The following is an 18,761-nucleotide window of genomic DNA, read 5'->3' as shown; positions in this document are numbered from 1 at the left end:
TTCCTTTCAATCTTAAATACCTTTGTTCCATCTTGAGTAATGCGAATAATTTAACATAGTTTATTCACACAGTGGTTGCCCTCATTCGGATAAAAGCCATGTGAGTTACTGTAGTCATTCTTATATTTCTGTACGTGGTGATATTCTCCCATGTGCTCCTTTATTCTCTCAGACTTGGATTCTGTTTCAGGTAATTTTCAGTTTTTTTATAGGAGACCTGTCTGTAGTTCAGAAACCTTGATCTTAACAACTGTCTGAAAACATCTATATTTTGCCTTTGTTTACACAGAGACATTTGGTATAGGTCCCAGTGGGCATATTATTTTTCAGCTGTTGAAAGGTGTTTTCATATTTTCTCTAGATTTTCATAGTTTCTATTAGTAAGCAGCTTCTGCCTTACTGGTGATTCTTTGAAATAATGTTATCTTTTTTTCTGACAGTTTTATGGATTTGTTTTGTTATCCTATCTTACCTGTTTTGAGCTGATCATTCTGTCTAGCTCATAGTTTTTGTTATGAGTTTTTTAGATAGAGTTCTTTGGGATTTCTATGAAGTGTTTCTCTGATACTTTCAATATTTCTAGAAATTCTTGGAATTATCTCTTTAAGCACCCCCCCCCCCCGAATCCATTTGTTTTTCTCTTTCTGGAAATGTACTTTAACAGTTTTGAGGCAGGTTCTCACTAAGTAGTTCTGGCTGGGGTAGAAAACCATCAGTAGACCAGGCTGTCCTCAAACTCACAGTGATCTACCTGCCTCTGAATCCTGAGTGGTGTGACTGAAGGTGGATGCCCCCACACTCAGCTGCATATGTACTTGTAGTGACTCAACCTCAATCTTCTCTCTTTTTTTTATTCTACCTTCCTTCTCTCCATGCTTCTGTTTAGATACTTTCTTTCAACTCTCTGAAGCTGCTACTCCTGGCTTCTGCTAAGTCTAGTGTACTCATAGATCCAGTTCATCCTTCCAATGAGTCCTTAACGCTGTCGTCTTATTTCTAGAAAACCTATGCTATTTGTTTATGATATTCTTACTCGTGGTTTAATGCTACCTCTACAACTAACCTATTGTCCCTTCGTTTTTCTTATCACATTAATGATAAAGTTCTTTCCTGCTAATTCCAATATCTCAGTTTTTTTTATAGAACTTTCTATTGTCTGGGGTTTTATTATTAGTTCAACTCTTAGCAGATTGCAAACATCATGCTTCGTAGGGTAAACAGATACTGTACTTTGTAAAAGTATCCATTCGTGACAGATAGATAGATAGATAGATAGATAGATAGATAGATAGATAGATAGATAGACGCATACAGAACTGACTCAGATATTGTACTTAAAAGCCCCTTGGAGACATCAAATGAGAGTCTAGTGTTCGTCCTTTTCAAGGTCAGGCAGAAAGCATGAAGACCTGAAGGCAGCAGCTGCCTCCAGACTGAGCAGACTAGAATGATTCACAATTAGATTCGCTCTGTCTCTGAACCAACCTGTTCTTAGGGCCTTGCTTTTAGATGAAGCCTTCAGGGTCTTTGCCTCTTCAGCTCTCAACCTGCACCAGATTCTGTTCTGCCTCTCCTCTTGTATATTTCCCCCACTGAGCCACAAAGATCATTGAAGTCTGCAAGGGAAAACAACTGAGAGCTTTCTGGTAAGCCCTTTCTCCTCAGGGGGCATTATTCTGCTGAACTCTCAGAGAGCAGTGAATTTGATTCTGTTAGAGCTTTCTTACCTCTCCCTTGTTCTGTTTGTTGCAACATGTAGCAAAAGATCACATGTTACTACCCTGACTATAGTGGAAATCTCTATTTGCTTCCCTTTGCTCCTCGGGAGAACTTCGAACTGGCATCCCGCCTAGACCCAAAAATGGAATCAGAAAATGCCTCAAGGAAATCACTTACACAGCAGGTACTAGCTCACCTGGAGAAGTCTCTCTCCCTGCAATTTTTGTTTGGCCAATTCTTCTTGCTTGTATAACTCTTCAAACTTGAAAAAAAATATGTGTTTTTTTTTTCAGTTATTACTTGAGTGTGAGGGCCATGACCAACCCTTGTGATTTCCTACCTTTTACTCAGAAGCAAAATCCATTTACCATAATTTGTAAGCTTGGAACTGGTTTGAATTTGATGTGTGAATTTGAACTGCTGATAAGTGACTGAAACAGTAAGCTAGGCATTCTAAAGGCTTTGGCAACAGTATGAAAACACCACACAGAGTCTTTAAGCACAAACAAACAACAGGACACCTCTGTATACAGGGTTAACAGTATTACCTTGCTCTAGGTACAGGAACTCATTTTTATTATCTCAGCACTCTAGAGGCAGAAGCAGGTCCACCATCGCAGGAATGATCTAGCCTAGGCCACACAGAGAGCTACAGGACTACCTGAGCTACAGTCAGGACTTGTCTCAAACAAACAAAAACTATACCCAAACAACTGCAATCTAAACCAAGTTCAAAAGAAACAAAATGCTATATGTATGAAGAGTAAGGTGACAAAGGCAGTGGGCAAGAAGGGTTAGGGTTGGGGAAGATAAATAGAATCAGAGCATATTATATATGTACATATATGAAAATGTCACAAAACTGTATGATTAACATACTAATAAACAAAAAATGTTAGTCTGATATAGTGTTTGTGATAAAATAAAACAAATGACATCAGCCTTCAATAATAATATTGATAATAAAATCAAAAATAAGCCAGTTGCCTACATATGTCCCCAGGGAGGAGTAGGATAGGCCTGTAGTTTGTTAGCATTCCCTGAGGCTCACTTATAAAGTGAACTTAACTTCTCTTTTGGTTTTGAGGCACTCACTTTTCTTGAAGCTGATCCCTCTTTTATTTATACATAAGATTAAATTTATTTACCATCATTTGGAGCAGAGCCTTTAGTTATACTATTAAATATTTTAATATAAGTAATGTTATTATTGCCATTCTTTTTAGGCTTTTGATCTTAAAGTGTGCCTTCAATCTCTTCCCTGCTTCACAGTAGGGATGACATATTTAGCTTCTTGCTACATCCGATATGCTTGTCTGACGGTTTCTCCTAATTTCTCGTGCAATGCTTTCAAACTTTAGGAATACTAGAAGCCACAATGTCACTCATTTTACACAAAATATAAGAGTTTTTGTATGTTGGCAACTAAATTTAATTTTGTATACATTTCTGAGTTTTGTTTTGTTTTAGTAAATGAATACCCTAAAATGCTGATTTATGCTTGACTAAACTTTCTTTTTCTCATTCAGACAGGGTTTCTCTATGTAGTTCTGACTGTTCTGGATCTCACTGTGTAGATCAGGTTAGCCTTGAACTCAGAAAACTGCCTGCCTCCACCTCCAAGTACTGCGATTAAAGGCATGCACCACTATGCCTGGATTGATTAAACCTTTTGAATAACTTTATTTGGATAATTTTCCTCTCAGGAAGAGTCATTTTTTTTATTTGAATTACTTGGCCCTAAGGAAAAATGAGAGGTAGTTAAGGTCAATACACACACCAGAAGAAAACTAATTCATTTTTTGTTATTTTAGAATTTTAAATTTTAAATTTTAGAGATGCGAATGTCACAGTATACACCAACTTGTTCTTCACCATTGAAACAAATTCAAGTTGATGACTTCTAAAATCCCATGTGCATGTTTGCATTTACATCAAGGGCTATGTGAGTATAAAGATAAAAGAAGAACCAAAAGGAACCTTCCCTGAACAATAAATATGCAAAAATATAGGTAAGGCTTTTGTCTGGTTTTCACGTGAGTGTTCAACATAAGACTAAGCTCTATTCACCAGTCAATACTGCTTGTAACATGATTAGCCATTCACATATAATCATAGTAAACTAGTTTTATACCTTAATTTTAAAACCATAAGCAACACTAGTACTCTTCTTCTTTTTCAGAATTGTGAAAGTATCTGCAAAGTTATTCTGAAAATTCGAATAGCTACAAACTGTTGCTGTTATGTCTCAAGAAGAAGAAGAGGAGGAGGAAAAGGAGGAGGAGAAAACAGAGAAAGACAGTGGAGGCAGACTGGCTAAAATGGCCTCCAGGACTGAGTTGCAGGACCATCTTCATGCAGAACACTGGGGAAGGGATGGAGCGAGTTGTAGGGACTTGAGTTTGGACAATTTAGCACTTGCCATCTGTCTGATAGTAGCAGAATTCCTTAAATTCTCTAAGTCTCAATTTCATCTTCCAGGAACTGAGAATGATAACGACAATTGTCAGAGCTGTGGCAATTAAAGGCGAAGTGTGTGTGGGACACACAGCATATGGCTCAGTGAACAGTGCTCAGTGAAGGATAATGGTTAGTATTCGTGAATTACAGGTATAGAAGTGGAGAGCACAGCTTGGCTTGTTTTCTGTACAAACCTAAACTACAAAGTGAAGCTTTTTTTTTTTTTCAGTTGAAAGTAAAGAACAAATTCCTTATTTTGAATATAGGAGGCATTTGTTTTCTTGTTTTCTTCAGGCTTGATCGACAGTTTTATCGTGAAATGCTCCGAATTGTTTTTGTTTTAGACAGAATTTATCCTAAACAGAGCTTCACAATGGTGGTGCTGACTTAAAAGCTGATTTTAGTTTAGGGAATCCACTTGGCATTGCTTTTTCATCAGAGAACTTTTCTTTACAGGTGAATCCTACCCTTCCCAAGGAGAAAGATTCCCTGCTGAGTAGAGCGAATCATACAAGCAGTTTATACTAGTGTTGCATACTGGTATCTCAAGACCAAGGCCTTATGTGGGACCAAGCTAGTTTGAACTGAGTTAAATTTTGATCAGTATTACTATATTTGTTGCAGGTATCAGTTAAAATATCGGTGCTGGCTTGAATAAAATGGCTTCCATAGGTTTATGTATTTGAATATTTAGTCACCAGGGAATGGTACTATTTAAAAGGATGAAGAGGTCTGGCCTTGTTGGAGAAAGTGTAATCTTATTGGAGGAAGTATGCCACTGAGGGGTAGACTTTGAGATTTCAAAGGTCCAAGCCTGGCCTAGTGTTTCTCTCATTTCCTGTTGTCTTTAGATATGAATGTAGAGCTCTCAGCTACCATGTCTGCCTGCCTGTCTGCCTCCATGCTCCCTATCATGATGACAATGGTCTAAACCTCTCAGACTGTAAGCAAGCCCCAATTAAATGCCTTCTTTTTTGTAAGAATCGCCATGGCCATGGGGGTCTCTTCACAGCAATGGAAAGTTGACTAAGAATCTGTTTAGTATTACAGGTCTTAAATTATGAAAGAAATATATAAATATATGTATATATATGTTTCATACATATGTGTATATATATATATTCTAATTTTGTCACTGCTCCTTTCTCCATGTAAATATGGCTTATCCATCATGCCTAGAAACACAGCAGAGCTGCTCCTTCTTATAACTAATCTATACCAGCCTAGTAAAGAACTGACTTTATTATTTAGTAAATCTTCAAAATCCTTAAGAAATTACACAGCATAGGGTACTATGACACGAATATCAGCTCTCAGTCCTACTATGGAGGCCAATAAATGTGCAAAAGAATCCTGAAACACTCAGAATTTGTAAGAACTGCACATTTTCTCTTACCCAGACATTCCCATAGTTTCCTCTTGGAAGACACAAGGATAGAGGGAAACAAGGCCCTTGGGAGAGTTTGCATTTTCAGTGTTACCAATCACCTTTCAGAGATAGTGAGGATGCTTGAGAGGAGCTTGGCTATCACCATCTAGGAAAAAGCTGCTCGCTGATGGTGTCTCTGCTGACTGGTAGACCAGTGGGAATTTAATATCACTGCAGTAAAAACACCTGACCTTGTCCTTAGATTTGACAAAGCAAGACTTTAAGGAAGCATCTGTTCCCACATTCTGTGATGAGGACCTGACGCTTGGATATTTTTCAATTAGGATTTCACTGAAAGACAGGTACTGTGTTGGACAGCAAATTCGGAGTTCTGTGACATACACCTTGTGGTTGCCAGGAGAGGGACTTTCTTTTCAGGTTCTGGTATGATAAGCCCAAGATCAAAACCTCCCAGACTGCACCTGGAATTTCCCTGTGGGAGCAACACAGTCCCCCGGCGTAGGAAAGTACCCTTGAGGGTGATTCATACCCCACCACAAAATGACTCACTGCCTGATCTTGTCTTGCCATCTCTATTAAGAGCTTTTTCTACCCAGTGAATTTTTACCATTCTTTGAAGCTCTAGGTGCACTGCTAGCTTGAAAAAAGGTGCCTTTGAATGAGCTGGGACTTGGGAACAAAACAGCCAGGAATTGGTGCCCAGGGTCAATGGGTGAGTTTCTTGTATCAAACATACACACTGCTGTGCAAACAGCTGCTTTTTTAAATGTTTTAAGTCCTGAAAGGCATGAGTGAAATTCAGAAACCAGCTTAATGAACTGTTACTCTTCACTGAGCTCTGCCAAAACTCCTTCTGTCTACAGTGGCATTCTCATGCAGCTCTAACCAGAAGGCAAACTCAAAATCTGTCAGCAATTAGTAGCGTCTGCTCAGGGCTTGGGATGCTACAAATCAGCTGTCGTCCATGGGACTGCCACAGGTGTCTGCTTCTCTAATGTCAATATCAAGAACTTGTTTTCTCTGTCTCCTTCTTTTGAAACAGGTATTGAAAAGACCGCCATGGTTCTTTATATTCTTCTCCCATCTCCTGTGGAACAGTTCTTCTTTAGGTCTCTTAAGAGACTAGACTAGCAAGTGAAAACAGTTTTCTAGTGTACCCACATTCTTGCCCCTCCACCACACACTTGCTCCATCCTAGTCAACGCCCCCACCTAGTGGTTTAAATTCGCCAGCTTCCCTTCACTTTTCATTAGCTTTTAACTGAGCGCGGGGGTTAATAAAATAATAAAGGCACTAGTGTGGATGGATGGAGTTGGAAGACTGGGAGGGGGCACCTTAAAATGTGGTTAAAAATTGCTTAATATGCTTGAAGTTTCTGGCCTTAGGAAAAGGAACAAAGGGAAAAAAAGATGGTATTTTTAATCTTCCTAGCATCTACTGCAACCCAGCAAAAACCCCTTAGTAATAAGGCGCTCCCTTTTTAAGCTTAAATGAGTTGCATTTTCTTTGCCACACTTACTGCTAAATGAAAGCACAGTAATTTAGTTGACCATCATTCACTATCTTTGCCGCTCTTAGATTATAACTGCTGTAAAACTGGATTTGAATTTGCCCTGTTCATATTCCTAGTGCGGAGAACACCCGGCGTCGATTACGCATTCTAATATTTGCCTGCTTGCCTGGCTTCCCTCTAAGCCAAGCATGGAGGAAACTTGGTTTGGGACCATGTCACCTTAGGTAAGAGTCTCTCATATAGGTCTGAAATTACTCTCCCCTTAAAACTGGATGGACGATAGAGCAGATGATCCCTGGCTCGCCTCCAAGACTGAATGATTGGAGTCTTTAAAAACTCACTTGCAGAGAACCTGATGAATTCAATTACACTGTGGCTTTTATTAGATCCATCTAACATACCAAACACAAACTTAAGCTGTTGGGACTTATAGTGGGGATTACTTAGTTTTTAAGACCGATTATACATTGCCCTTCACTTTCAACTTTTGATTTGCACGTGTACCCTGTATTTGGTTCTGCTCAGACTGGATGAGAACAAAACAAAACAAACAAAAAATCGAGCAGAAAGATGTGCTCCTAGCAGCCACGCTTACTGCCCCCTATGGCTGAGTAGCGATCCTCTCGCGGAGGGCAAAGGAGACAGTGTAGTGAGAGTAGGGATGGAGGCTCAGAGACCCGTTCATTCTCTTTCCTGGGCGGGCTGAGGGGAAGAAGTTCTTCCCTGGAAACTCGGGCACTGAGCCGCGGAGCCCCTGGAGCGGGACACTGGAGTCAAACATTTAATTTCGCATACAGTAACTGGCTTCCCTTTATGACATTGTCTTAAATCTTGCAGGCAGCTTCTCTCCCGTTGACTCACTGAGTTAAAGAGGGAGGATTAAATGACAAGCACAATTTTCTAAACGTAGATAGGAAAAATGTGTTTTTAATGTACTAAGAGTTAAAGATATCTCAAAGCCCCAAGCGTGAAGTATAAAATGCACAAACTGACTGCTTCCTTCTAAGGCAGCATCTCTGGTGCCTCCTAACCTGGGTGTGGCCTTCGGTGCAGGGTTAGATTCCAGAAAGGAGAGTTCAGAGATCGGGGTTTGCTCCACCTACCACCAACCTCCAGGAAAGAGGGAGGTGGTAGTAGGCGTAAGCCTAGACCCGGACGCCTGCACTAAGTCTGTGGCAGAGACTAAGGGCGTGGGTTGACTGCGGAGCGCTAAGACTCAAAGCCCGCAGAGGCAGGAACAGGACGTCCCATTCCCCATTCCCTGCCTGACTCTGAGTATCAGGGTCGGGAGAAGGGACAAGGTGACGGAAACTGCGAGAGAGAGAGGGCGGTAGGACCCGGCGGGAGGTTCTGTGGCCAGGAATGGAACTGGGAGGGAGGAAAAGAGGGAGGGAGAGAGCACAAGGGAAGGTGCTGTGCGGCCGGCGTCTGCACTCGCCGCCGCACTGCACGAGTTGCAAGGCCAGAACAGGCTGGACCCAGATAGTATAAAAGGAGCCCTACTGGCTCTGAGGCTCACATCCAGCTCCCGGGCTGGCGCACGCAGGGTTCCTCCTGCTCCCCCAGACACCTGCCCCCTCCTGGTGTAGGGCTCCAGGTGCCCCAGCCCTGTGTGCCCCGCGGCGTGGCTCCCAGCGGCTCTGCTGGAACCCTGGAGGTGGTGACAGCTGCTGCGCCGCTCGGGCAGCTGCAGCTCGGGCCCCCAGTCTCCCCTCTGGTGGCCGCGTCTCCACGGGGCAGTTCTCCAGTGTGGCCAGCGCTTGAAAAGGGAGGGAGTGCATAGCTTCAGCGCCAGGCGCCGCGCGGCTCGCAGACTTCACAATCCCCAAGTCAGGCGGCGGCCACACAAAGTGGCCGGGCTCTGGGCGGGGGGCCCGGGGCGGGGATTCAAGCCCAGGACTCTGCACTGGCATGCAAGCTTAGGTCTGCACAACCAGGAAACTCCTGCGGGAGGAGTCTGCAGATTCTGGAGCACCCAGGTTAGGAGAAGCTAAGCCTTGAACAATTGGGGTAAGAGGTACCACTTGACCTGAGACCTCTCCTCAAGCGTTACTTAGCCTTCTCTACTGTTTGCCTCCAGGGAGCCTGAGCGGAGCTGGACTGGGTGGGCCAGTGCTTTAATCACCCGGGTGAAGACGGGGCGTGGAGAGGAGCTAGCAGACGCGGTGGCAGCGCCAGGCGCACTGGAAGTGCAGGGGACGCGCCCGCTGACTTGCTGGCCGCGCCTGTGACCTCTCTTTTCGGCTAAGAACCTAGGCGGAGGAGTTCCTGAGGAGCCCACGGAACTGGCTAGGCGAAGGAGACTAACCCGTGGTCTCCATGATCCTCCCATCCTCTGCTCTTTCCCTCGTCCGCTCCATGCTCAAGAGCTGCGCTCCGCAGCCAGGGCGAGGAGAGCCATGGAGGAGCAGGGAGTTCAGTGCGCCCCGCCGCCTCCTGCCTCCTCCCAGACAGGGGTACCTCTTGTCAACCTCTCACACAACTGCAGCGCCGACAGCTACATTTACCAGGACTCCATCGCCATGCCCTGGAAAGTCCTGCTGGCTGCACTGCTGGCTCTCATCACCTTGGCCACCACGCTCTCCAACGCCTTTGTGATCGCCACGGTATATCGGACCCGGAAGCTGCACACCCCGGCTAACTACCTGATTGCCTCTCTGGCAGTCACTGACCTGCTGGTATCCATCCTGGTGATGCCCATCAGCACCATGTACACGGTCACTGGACGCTGGACACTAGGCCAGGTGGTCTGTGACTTCTGGCTGTCGTCGGATATCACCTGTTGCACTGCTTCCATTATGCATCTCTGTGTCATCGCCCTGGACCGCTACTGGGCCATCACTGATGCGGTGGAGTATTCCGCTAAAAGGACTCCCAGAAGGGCGGCCATCATGATAACGCTGGTGTGGGTCTTCTCCATCTGTATTTCGCTGCCACCCTTCTTCTGGCGTCAAGCCAAAGCTGAGGAGGAGGTGCTGGACTGCTTGGTGAACACCGACCACGTCCTCTACACAGTCTACTCTACGGTGGGCGCTTTCTATTTACCCACCCTGCTCCTCATCGCCCTCTATGGCCGCATCTATGTGGAAGCCCGCTCTAGGATTTTGAAACAGACACCCAACAAGACCGGCAAGCGCTTGACCCGAGCCCAACTGATAACAGACTCCCCTGGGTCCACGTCCTCGGTCACCTCTATTAACTCCCGGGCTCCCGACGTGCCCAGTGAGTCCGGGTCTCCAGTGTACGTGAACCAAGTCAAAGTGCGAGTCTCAGACGCCCTGCTGGAAAAGAAGAAGCTCATGGCCGCTAGGGAGCGCAAAGCCACCAAGACCCTGGGGATCATTTTAGGAGCATTTATTGTGTGCTGGCTGCCCTTTTTCATCATCTCCCTGGTGATGCCTATCTGCAAGGATGCCTGCTGGTTTCACATGGCCATCTTTGACTTCTTCAATTGGCTAGGCTATCTTAACTCCCTCATCAACCCCATCATCTACACTATGTCTAACGAGGACTTCAAACAAGCATTCCATAAACTGATACGCTTTAAGTGTACAGGTTGACTTGCCAATAGCAGTGGGGTCGCCTAGGCGACCTTTGGGGACCAAGTTGGGTCTTTCCACAGGTAGGTCAAATCTTCTTTCCCTGTTACTGGGTGGAAGCAAGGCTCTCTCTCCTGGGCAAGGGCAATGGATCCTGAGAATCTGGGCAGCTCTGAGAGAGCCCTCTGGAAGGGGAACTTCTCAAACAACTGCAACGCATCCATGCTGAGGAGGCTAACCTCCTCCCCTCAAAGTCCGGGCTCAGCACAGATCCTCGTGCAGCCAATCACACAAAAGGTTGCAACTTTTTAACGCTGATGATGGATGGGGGATCCCTGACCCGTTTTATATCATGGACATTGCCCTCTAAGCCATTGGCACTTGTAGGTGTTGTCTGAAGCCTATCTGAGGCAGATCTACATACAGCCTGGCAGTACTTGAACTAGACAATTAATACCCTGTGATTTGGGGGACAACTTTGTGTTACAGCTTATTTTAGAACACTTACTTTGACATCCTTCAGTCTTCATTTGTTTATTTACATTTGGTTGGAGAAAGGTGGATTTGGTGCTTCAAACACTAAGTGTGGCTTGGATGGCATAGAGCAACCTTGGAGAGTTAAAGTGGAATTCTGATGCTAAGATCTCTATTTTTATTACAATCAAAAAATATATGGGGGTGGTGGGTGGGAGTGGGAGTGGGAGACGGGGAGTGTTGCACCGAGGATCAACACCTAAGATTGATTGTTTTCTGCAGAGTTCTAATTTTTTAAATTCCTGTTTTGTGATCGTCAAACTACAACTCTAACAACTCAAACAAAACATAATGTGTGCTAGTGCCAAAGTCTGCAGGCTGCGTTGTTTCCTAATCTCATGTACCAGTCATTTTACACAGTTAAGTCCCCACCAATGGAGGGTGTGCGGGGTGACTCAGCCCAAACTGCTGCCGTTAGAGGAGTTGGTCAGACGGATTCGAGTTGTATACAATTCCTTCACAAGAAAGTATCGTTATTCCTTATCCAGTTCCGTGATATACGGAGGAAACTGATGAAATAGATGCTATTTCTTATAGAATTAAGGAATGAAAGGGGAGATAGGAGGATGTATATTTTTGACTTGTAAAAAATTCTTAAAATGCATGAGACAATTTTTGATAATCATTTGCACTCTTTCCCATCTGTGATTCCTTTGTGTGCAAATAGATAAAGTAAACAAAAGAACAAGTTTCCCTGCCCAGAAATCTTCCAACTGCAGCCAGAAACCCCCAAACTATATTAAAGTGTGCATGAGAGAGGGAGAGGGAGGGAGGGAGGGAGGGAGGGAGGGAGAGAGAGAGAGAGAGAGAGAGAGAGAGAGAGAGAGAGAGAGAGAGAGAGAGAGAGAGACTCCACCTTGTTTTTTTCTTACTATTGAAGTTTGGGTAGGAGCAGCTAGAAAAAAAAATAACACATTACAAATTTAGAAAAGCTTAGCGAGCCTGAAATTGAACCTATTTTCCTTATAATTCATAGAGCCAAACCTCAGGCTTCCTAAACAGCCAGGAAACCGTCAAGCCTTCTAGCCTTGGGAATGTGTTACTGACCTGTCATGTCAGTGATGATAATATCTCAAATAATTGAAGCGCATCTCTCTTTCTAAGTTCCGATGGCACTTGGTTATTTTGAATTCACTCTGAGGGGTACACAACACAGCAAAATCACATACTAGAAGGCGAAAAAAATTGCACTTTCTTAATGAAAAGAAGCAGTCCCGAAAGGTCATCTAAGAACAAATGTGTATGTGGAATGTTTAATATGCCAAAGAAGATTCACAGTCCTTGCTTCAGAGGCTGTCTGCAGTCGAGACCTTTGTCTGCAGAAGGAAGTTGTCTTTATAAAATGGATCCACTCCCTGTGTGAAGCTGCCCAGTCCAGACAATAGATGTAGTGAGCTGAATTACACTGTTTGCCTACTGTGCAGACCTTCACACTGGGTAATGAGTCTGAAAAGATGCTATTCAAAAGTTCACATGTACTGTAGGAAAAAAAAGGGAATTTCAACAAACATTATACCTGACACTGGAGTAAGATAAAATCTTAGGCATTAGATAATCCTATAGATTTCTGCTGGATCCCTACTTTCTTTGTGCTTTGTGACATTTCTCCTATGGAGGAAAGCACATAGGGCATGGTATTTGTTTTTATATTATTAATATGTTGGTCTTCTGTTCATGTAGCTGTGTTTTCTTGGGGCCCAAGAGGCAATTAAGTCAACTTCTAAGAGCCTTAGGGGAAAACTAATTGAAACAAATAGCCACTTAGAAATGATTTCTTTATAGGGCAACTACAACAATTGCACCATCATGTTAACAAACATGGTCAATTTAGTCAAATGGGTTGTTTGTCATTTTGTAAATCACTCACCTTAATTATTGCTTGAGTACTTGGCTGAACTGACTGAATTTGGGGCATCGTGTATCAAATAGAAGCTTGCAACCCTTTGTAGTGATAAGAGACCTAGGATCATCATCCAGCATTGCACATGATTATGCAAGGTGTTTCTTCATCCCAGGGGTATGCAGACAGAACTGGTAAGCTTCTTTTCAGTTACTACTGCATATGAGCACAGTTTGTTTCATAAACTAGGCACGTGGCTTTTTTGCAGAACATAAAATGGGAGATGGAAATGTTTAACTTGCATAGAAATGAAACTGTATTTTCATTGACTATGGTAACAAGTACCATTTCCTATGTTGTTTAATTGCACAAACTTTCACACAAGTATCTGAATGTATACTCATCTAAAACTACCAATATTGTCTTGTGTTTTTAGGAACATTAGAGTTTCCTTTTTTAAAAAATGGACACTGCACCCATGGAATGAATGTTTAAGAAGTTTTACAAATTTCCTATAGAACAATATTGTTAATGTTTCCTCTCTATTCTCTTAGTTTTATCTTCTTTAAGTGGGAAGTACGGAGAGGACTATAACTCACTCAAGCAGTAATGTCTCAGACTGTGTGCATTTGGTGGAGTTTTGTGTCTGAAATTGCCTTCGGTATTCCACCTCTCAGCAAATGTGTACTTGGAATTAAATTTAGTAAAATGATGAAATAAAAGTCCTTTTTGTGTTCTAAAAGTCTTTAGTGGTAGTTCTATTATTGTGGGGAGACTGGATCACCCGATTCTGGGGCTATGCCTTGAAGTTTGAGCCTTCCTCAGAGGATGACTGATGGCAGCTGACGGTGTGACGGATGGAGACACACTCCCATGGTTTGGAGACTTCAGGTTATGTGTGTAGGAAGAGTTTGAGAGGGGTTTGTACTATTTAAAGTGGGAATGTTGTGTGTTCACTATCACGATGTTCTCCATCAGCATTTTAAAATGAGACTCTCCTCAGTGTCCCAGAATCTGAAGATTCTGGGGTTCTGTGTGGTGATTAAAATACAAACCGAGCGAAAGGAGAAACTGAGTGAGAGCAGACTTGGATATGACATATGGGTGGGCTGCACTACCTAACGACCCATGAACTCTCCAGAGAGAAAACTTCTGGAGCCAGGATGTCCTGGGTTTCAATGATAAATGGAGATGGTAGAGGATGCGGATTTCTTTCCAAAATACTCAGCTGTAAGCTGTCACAAAGCTCAAAGTCGAAACAAATTGAACTTCAGAAGAGGAGTGGGATTCAGAACTGGTACCTCCTCTTAGGCATGATTTCCTAGTGCTTCCTTTACATGGATGCACCCTATAGTATAAAAAAAATCAAGAAAGTAGAATGTAAAGGTTTCAATTAGCTGGAATAGGGAACTCTCATCTAAATTAGAAATGAGATTAGCAATTTTCCACAACCTCCTCTCTTGGCTGTTGATTCCTGGTCCAAAGGGAATGCAAGAGATGGTTTGCAGTAGCTATAATGTCAATGAGAAACGGCCACATATTCTGTTTTCTATAGTTTTCTTTTATTCACATTTACTCCTCTTTCCTCACCTAGAGATCTATGGTTGTTTTTTTTTTTTTTCACGTCCACATTATTTAGCCGTATCCACACCTTTTATTCCCCAGCACCTCATTTTCCTCTTTTAGTCATAACCAACAATGATGCGTATAATTTTTTATTTTAGATCTGATTTGGAAGCCAAGAATTTTTATAGTATATAAATGGAAATTGTTGCTCCAAATGCATACATATGTGGAGGAGGCAAAAGCTTTCAACTGGAGCACCTCCTGAGGTTTTCAGATGATGAGAGTGTGGGAAGGGAATGAAGAAAACCCACCTGGTGTCCACTAGGGGGCAGAATTCCTCTGACTAGACAGCCAATGCGGCAGCTCCCAGTTGAGGAGTCTCCATCTCTCTTGGGGGTTAGCAAGTGACGTTACCTCCTCAGGGCTCAGTGAAAACAAAGCTCCCTGAGGAGTCTAGACAGAGGGGTTTCATCCCTGATACTAAAATAAGAGGTTTCTGCTCAGGAAGGCAGGCAATTTCCCCAAAACACACTCAGTTTTTCTTCATCTGTGCATACTCAATTTTAGTTTCTTAGTTAAGTATTTACAATATTGTGGCCTGTTATTAATATGACACTGAGGGAATCCAGAAGTTAAGTAAAGCACCTTTATTTCAAAATAATTTAAACTATTTGCTTGAAAATTTATCAGTAGGGATTTTCTCATCTTTCTCTCTCTCTCTTTTTAACTTCTTTGGTTTAATGTAAATATATCCATTATTCAAAGTTATAGCCCTTGCCATAAAGGTGGGTCTGTTCCTTTTCTACAGAAGGGAGACATGCATACATGACAGCTTTTCCCTGGAGGCTAAGTCTTTAAGTCTCCTCAGCTCTGGTGTTTATTTGAAAGCAGGTATGGTATAAATGTGAATAGAGTGGTGGGTATCAGGAAGATGATCTTTTAAAAAAAATAAGTAAGCATATAGATGCTGTGGCACTGCTGCTGCTGGTCCTCAGCACTGAGATTATCCTCAGCATCCTCCTTGTCTACAGCAGGCCTTTATACGTGCCATCACACACATCTGTGGATTAAATTGGACTTTCAAAGGCAGCATCCACATTTTCAGATTATGCTGCTAGCATTTGGGCCAACTGACTAAGAGAATGACTTAACAACATTCCAAATATGATGTGAAGAGGAAAATTCCCATTTCCTTTACTTATTTGCACACACCACCAAACATACATCTTTTTAAAGCTGTTAACTGGCAATCCCATAACAACGGGTTTGTAATAGTTCCTGTACCAAATTAAAAAAAAAATGAGCAGATGGCAATGGAGGGATTCATTTATGATAAATCTTTTAAAACATTACACATGCCTTACTTTAATGATGCAAGCAAGCATGACTCACTTCCTCCCTGATTTTGTGGAAACATTCCACACATGGGTTGGCCTCTGGTTGGTTTTCCTGTTTTGGGATAACCAGATTTCAGAATATATCTTACTCAAAAGTATGGTGGCCATGTGGGTGATGTGCCAACCTTACAAAACAGGGTAGGAGACATTGTTACCTAGTCAAAGAGTTGTGCCCAGGGTGTTTTGTAAATATTCCTGTGTGAGATACTTCTTAATACAGGGTGTGGCAGGCAGCTTTCTCTGCAATTCAAGTCTTCATTAGCTGAACACCGAGTGGATGATCTTCTGTCCTTGGCATGAACACTATCTCAGGGCTTCATCTTTCTGCCCAAGTTGTGTTTGCCTGTCAGGTCCTCCAGTTGCCCCATTTTTTCCCCGCTCCTCTGGGTTTCCCCACAGATTGCTGTATGATGAGATAATCACATAGTAGGAAGTTGAGAACACTCTGACGGCTTTGGAAGCTCTCAAGAAAAAGTTCAAGAGACACCCAACTAAACGCATGTTTGGTAAGTGTGGGTGAGTCCCTTTGTAATTATAGTATACTCACCTTAGTGCTTTCAGGTAACCACTATAATATTGCAAGTCCTTTAACTAGAGTTGCACATTTTATCAAGTGAGCTTCATTAAAAGTTTTTTTCAGACCCAATTTCTTATTATTGAACTTATATATGTAGTAGAAATCAAGTCTAACATATTATTTTAAAACATCTGTTCAGATAACTCTTATCTGTGGCCAAAGTTAGACTCACTGATAATGTGAATGCATCGCTCTTAATTGAAGGCTTAGCAAACACAGGCTATGAGGGTGTGCAGATTCTAAAAAGAAATGAGAATTTGAGGAATTGGAGTTTTCACAATGGTGTTTCTCAAAACGAAATTGGCATGTGATTCACATGAGGATCAAGAGTAGTAGCATGGAAGATTTCAATTCAGTGGGTCTGGAGGAGACTAGTACTTTGCGTGACTGTAAGATTCTGCTCTGTGGGGAGCCTGATGAGACTGACCCAGGGATTCCAAGGCATCATAGAGATCTGTAGGGAAACCTAGTTTTTCTCGGTTATGGTGGTGGGCGGAGGATCAGCCGTTCCATATGCACATAACAAAAACCACATATAATTTGCAGATGAAAGAATTGTGCCTTTTTGTGTCTTCTCGGTTTGTTTACGTGATAATTTTGTCTCCATTTCAGCAACTGTAAGATGTTCCCACTGAAACAGATGTTTTTTTACTGAATCTATACATCTCTAATCTACCCTAAGAGAAGCAGTTCACTCCTGCGTATGAATCAGCAAAGCATGACTGACCTCAATACAGCCCTTTGTTTATAAACTATTTTTAACTAAGAGATTTGCCCTCAAAAAAAGATGAGAAAGAGTTATTAAAAGTACAAATACTAAAACAAAAATTTAAAAAGGAAATAATAATTCTTAATAACTAGTAAAATGCTCTGCTAATGTTGTAATCTGTTTTATTCAGTACACTTGGGTTTCTTTTTAAAATACAGAGCCATGCAAACATTTACATATTGTATAGATATTTGTATTTTGTAAATGCAATTATTTATTTTTATCTATTGTTATGCTTTATAGACTTTTAAGCATTCATGATCATATCCTACAAGATCATTAAAACTAGCACTTTATTAATGTATGTTGCTTATATAAAATGATGGCTTTCATTATAACATTTTCATATGCATGTATCACGTATTTTTCTCACCTCACCATGCTGTTACCCTCTCTTGTCTCCATACCCCTCCAGCTGGCTCTTTTCTTCTCAAATAATCTCCTATATTTATGTCTAACGGACATGCTCACATACACCCACATATATAAACCACTTTCACAGATACATAGTCACATATACACTCACATACATTGAATACACAAACATACATACAGAAAGACACACATACTCACATATATACACACAGAGAGAGACAACTTGCACGCACACACACACACTAAAAAAATCTGGATTCTGTAATGCTTCTGTTTTGCAGAAATTCCCTCCCACTTTTTATTCCCCAGAGAAGAATCAAAGAATCCTGTTTCAGACAGGATCATTGAGTTATCATTGTTGTTTATGAGTGTTTGAAGCTAAGAAAGCAGTGCCAGCGAGTGTGTGTTTTCATTCCACATTACAAAACACACTTCACAGCCTCCCATCTGGCTTGCTTCATGTGCAGTTATGACCTTCATGCTGGATTCCAGCAAAGCTGCATTGTCGGAGATTTTGTTTCCTTGAGTTCAGGAAGGAGCAACACTACTGGACACTGACTAGAATACCCACCATTACTCAGTCCTAACAGTACTATTCTGAGACCAGATTGCTTTCCTTATTATATTATTACTATGGTTGTGAATTAGGCATTTCAGCAATTCCATCCAGTTATTTGATTTAGAAAATTATAATTACAGCCCCAGTTAGGTCATTTTCATCCAGACTAGGAATACAAACTATATGATTTTTGTCTGTTTATGTGAGAAAAGGCTTTTCTGAGGCGTTAAAATAGAATAGGACTTTATGGAATTTGTGGATAAATTTTACTGCAATATTATATGTAGAGAACACAGGTTTCCCCTTGCTTTGGTCCACAAACTACTGGCTTCACCCTGTGTCTGACTATAACCTCCACCAGCCAGTATGCATTCAGTGCCAACTGGCCTTTCCAAAAATGTTACGCATAAAAATGTGCCTGTATCTGCTTGCTATAGCAATATTAAACACAAGGGCTTGTGCTCTGCGAGTAAGGTCCCAGTAGATGTGTCCCTCTGTGAAAAGTTACGGACAGACATCTCTC

General features: G+C 42.1%; 1 protein-coding gene across 1 annotated transcript; it reads left to right on the top strand.

Annotated features, from left to right (window-relative positions):
* Nucleotides 1-9,481: 9,481 nt before the first annotated feature.
* Htr1b (5-hydroxytryptamine receptor 1B) lies at nt 9,482-10,642 on the top strand. The gene has a single exon (XM_038324325.1). It carries the CDS (start codon nt 9,482-9,484, stop codon nt 10,640-10,642), a length of 1,161 nt encoding a protein of 386 aa, XP_038180253.1.
* The last annotated feature ends 8,119 nt before the right edge of the window (nt 10,643-18,761 follow it).

Source organism: Arvicola amphibius, chromosome 3, assembly GCF_903992535.2.
Source record: "Arvicola amphibius chromosome 3, mArvAmp1.2, whole genome shotgun sequence".
NCBI lineage: Eukaryota > Metazoa > Chordata > Mammalia > Rodentia > Cricetidae > Arvicola > Arvicola amphibius.
Note: the sequence above shows the minus strand (reverse complement) of the source record. Positions and strands in the feature narration are given on the sequence as shown.

Excerpts from the sequence above, each read along its gene's own strand:
- Htr1b (XM_038324325.1), top strand. The coding sequence starts at position 9,482 with ATGGAGGAGCAGGGAGTTCAGTGCGCCCCGCCGCCTCCTGCCTCCTCC.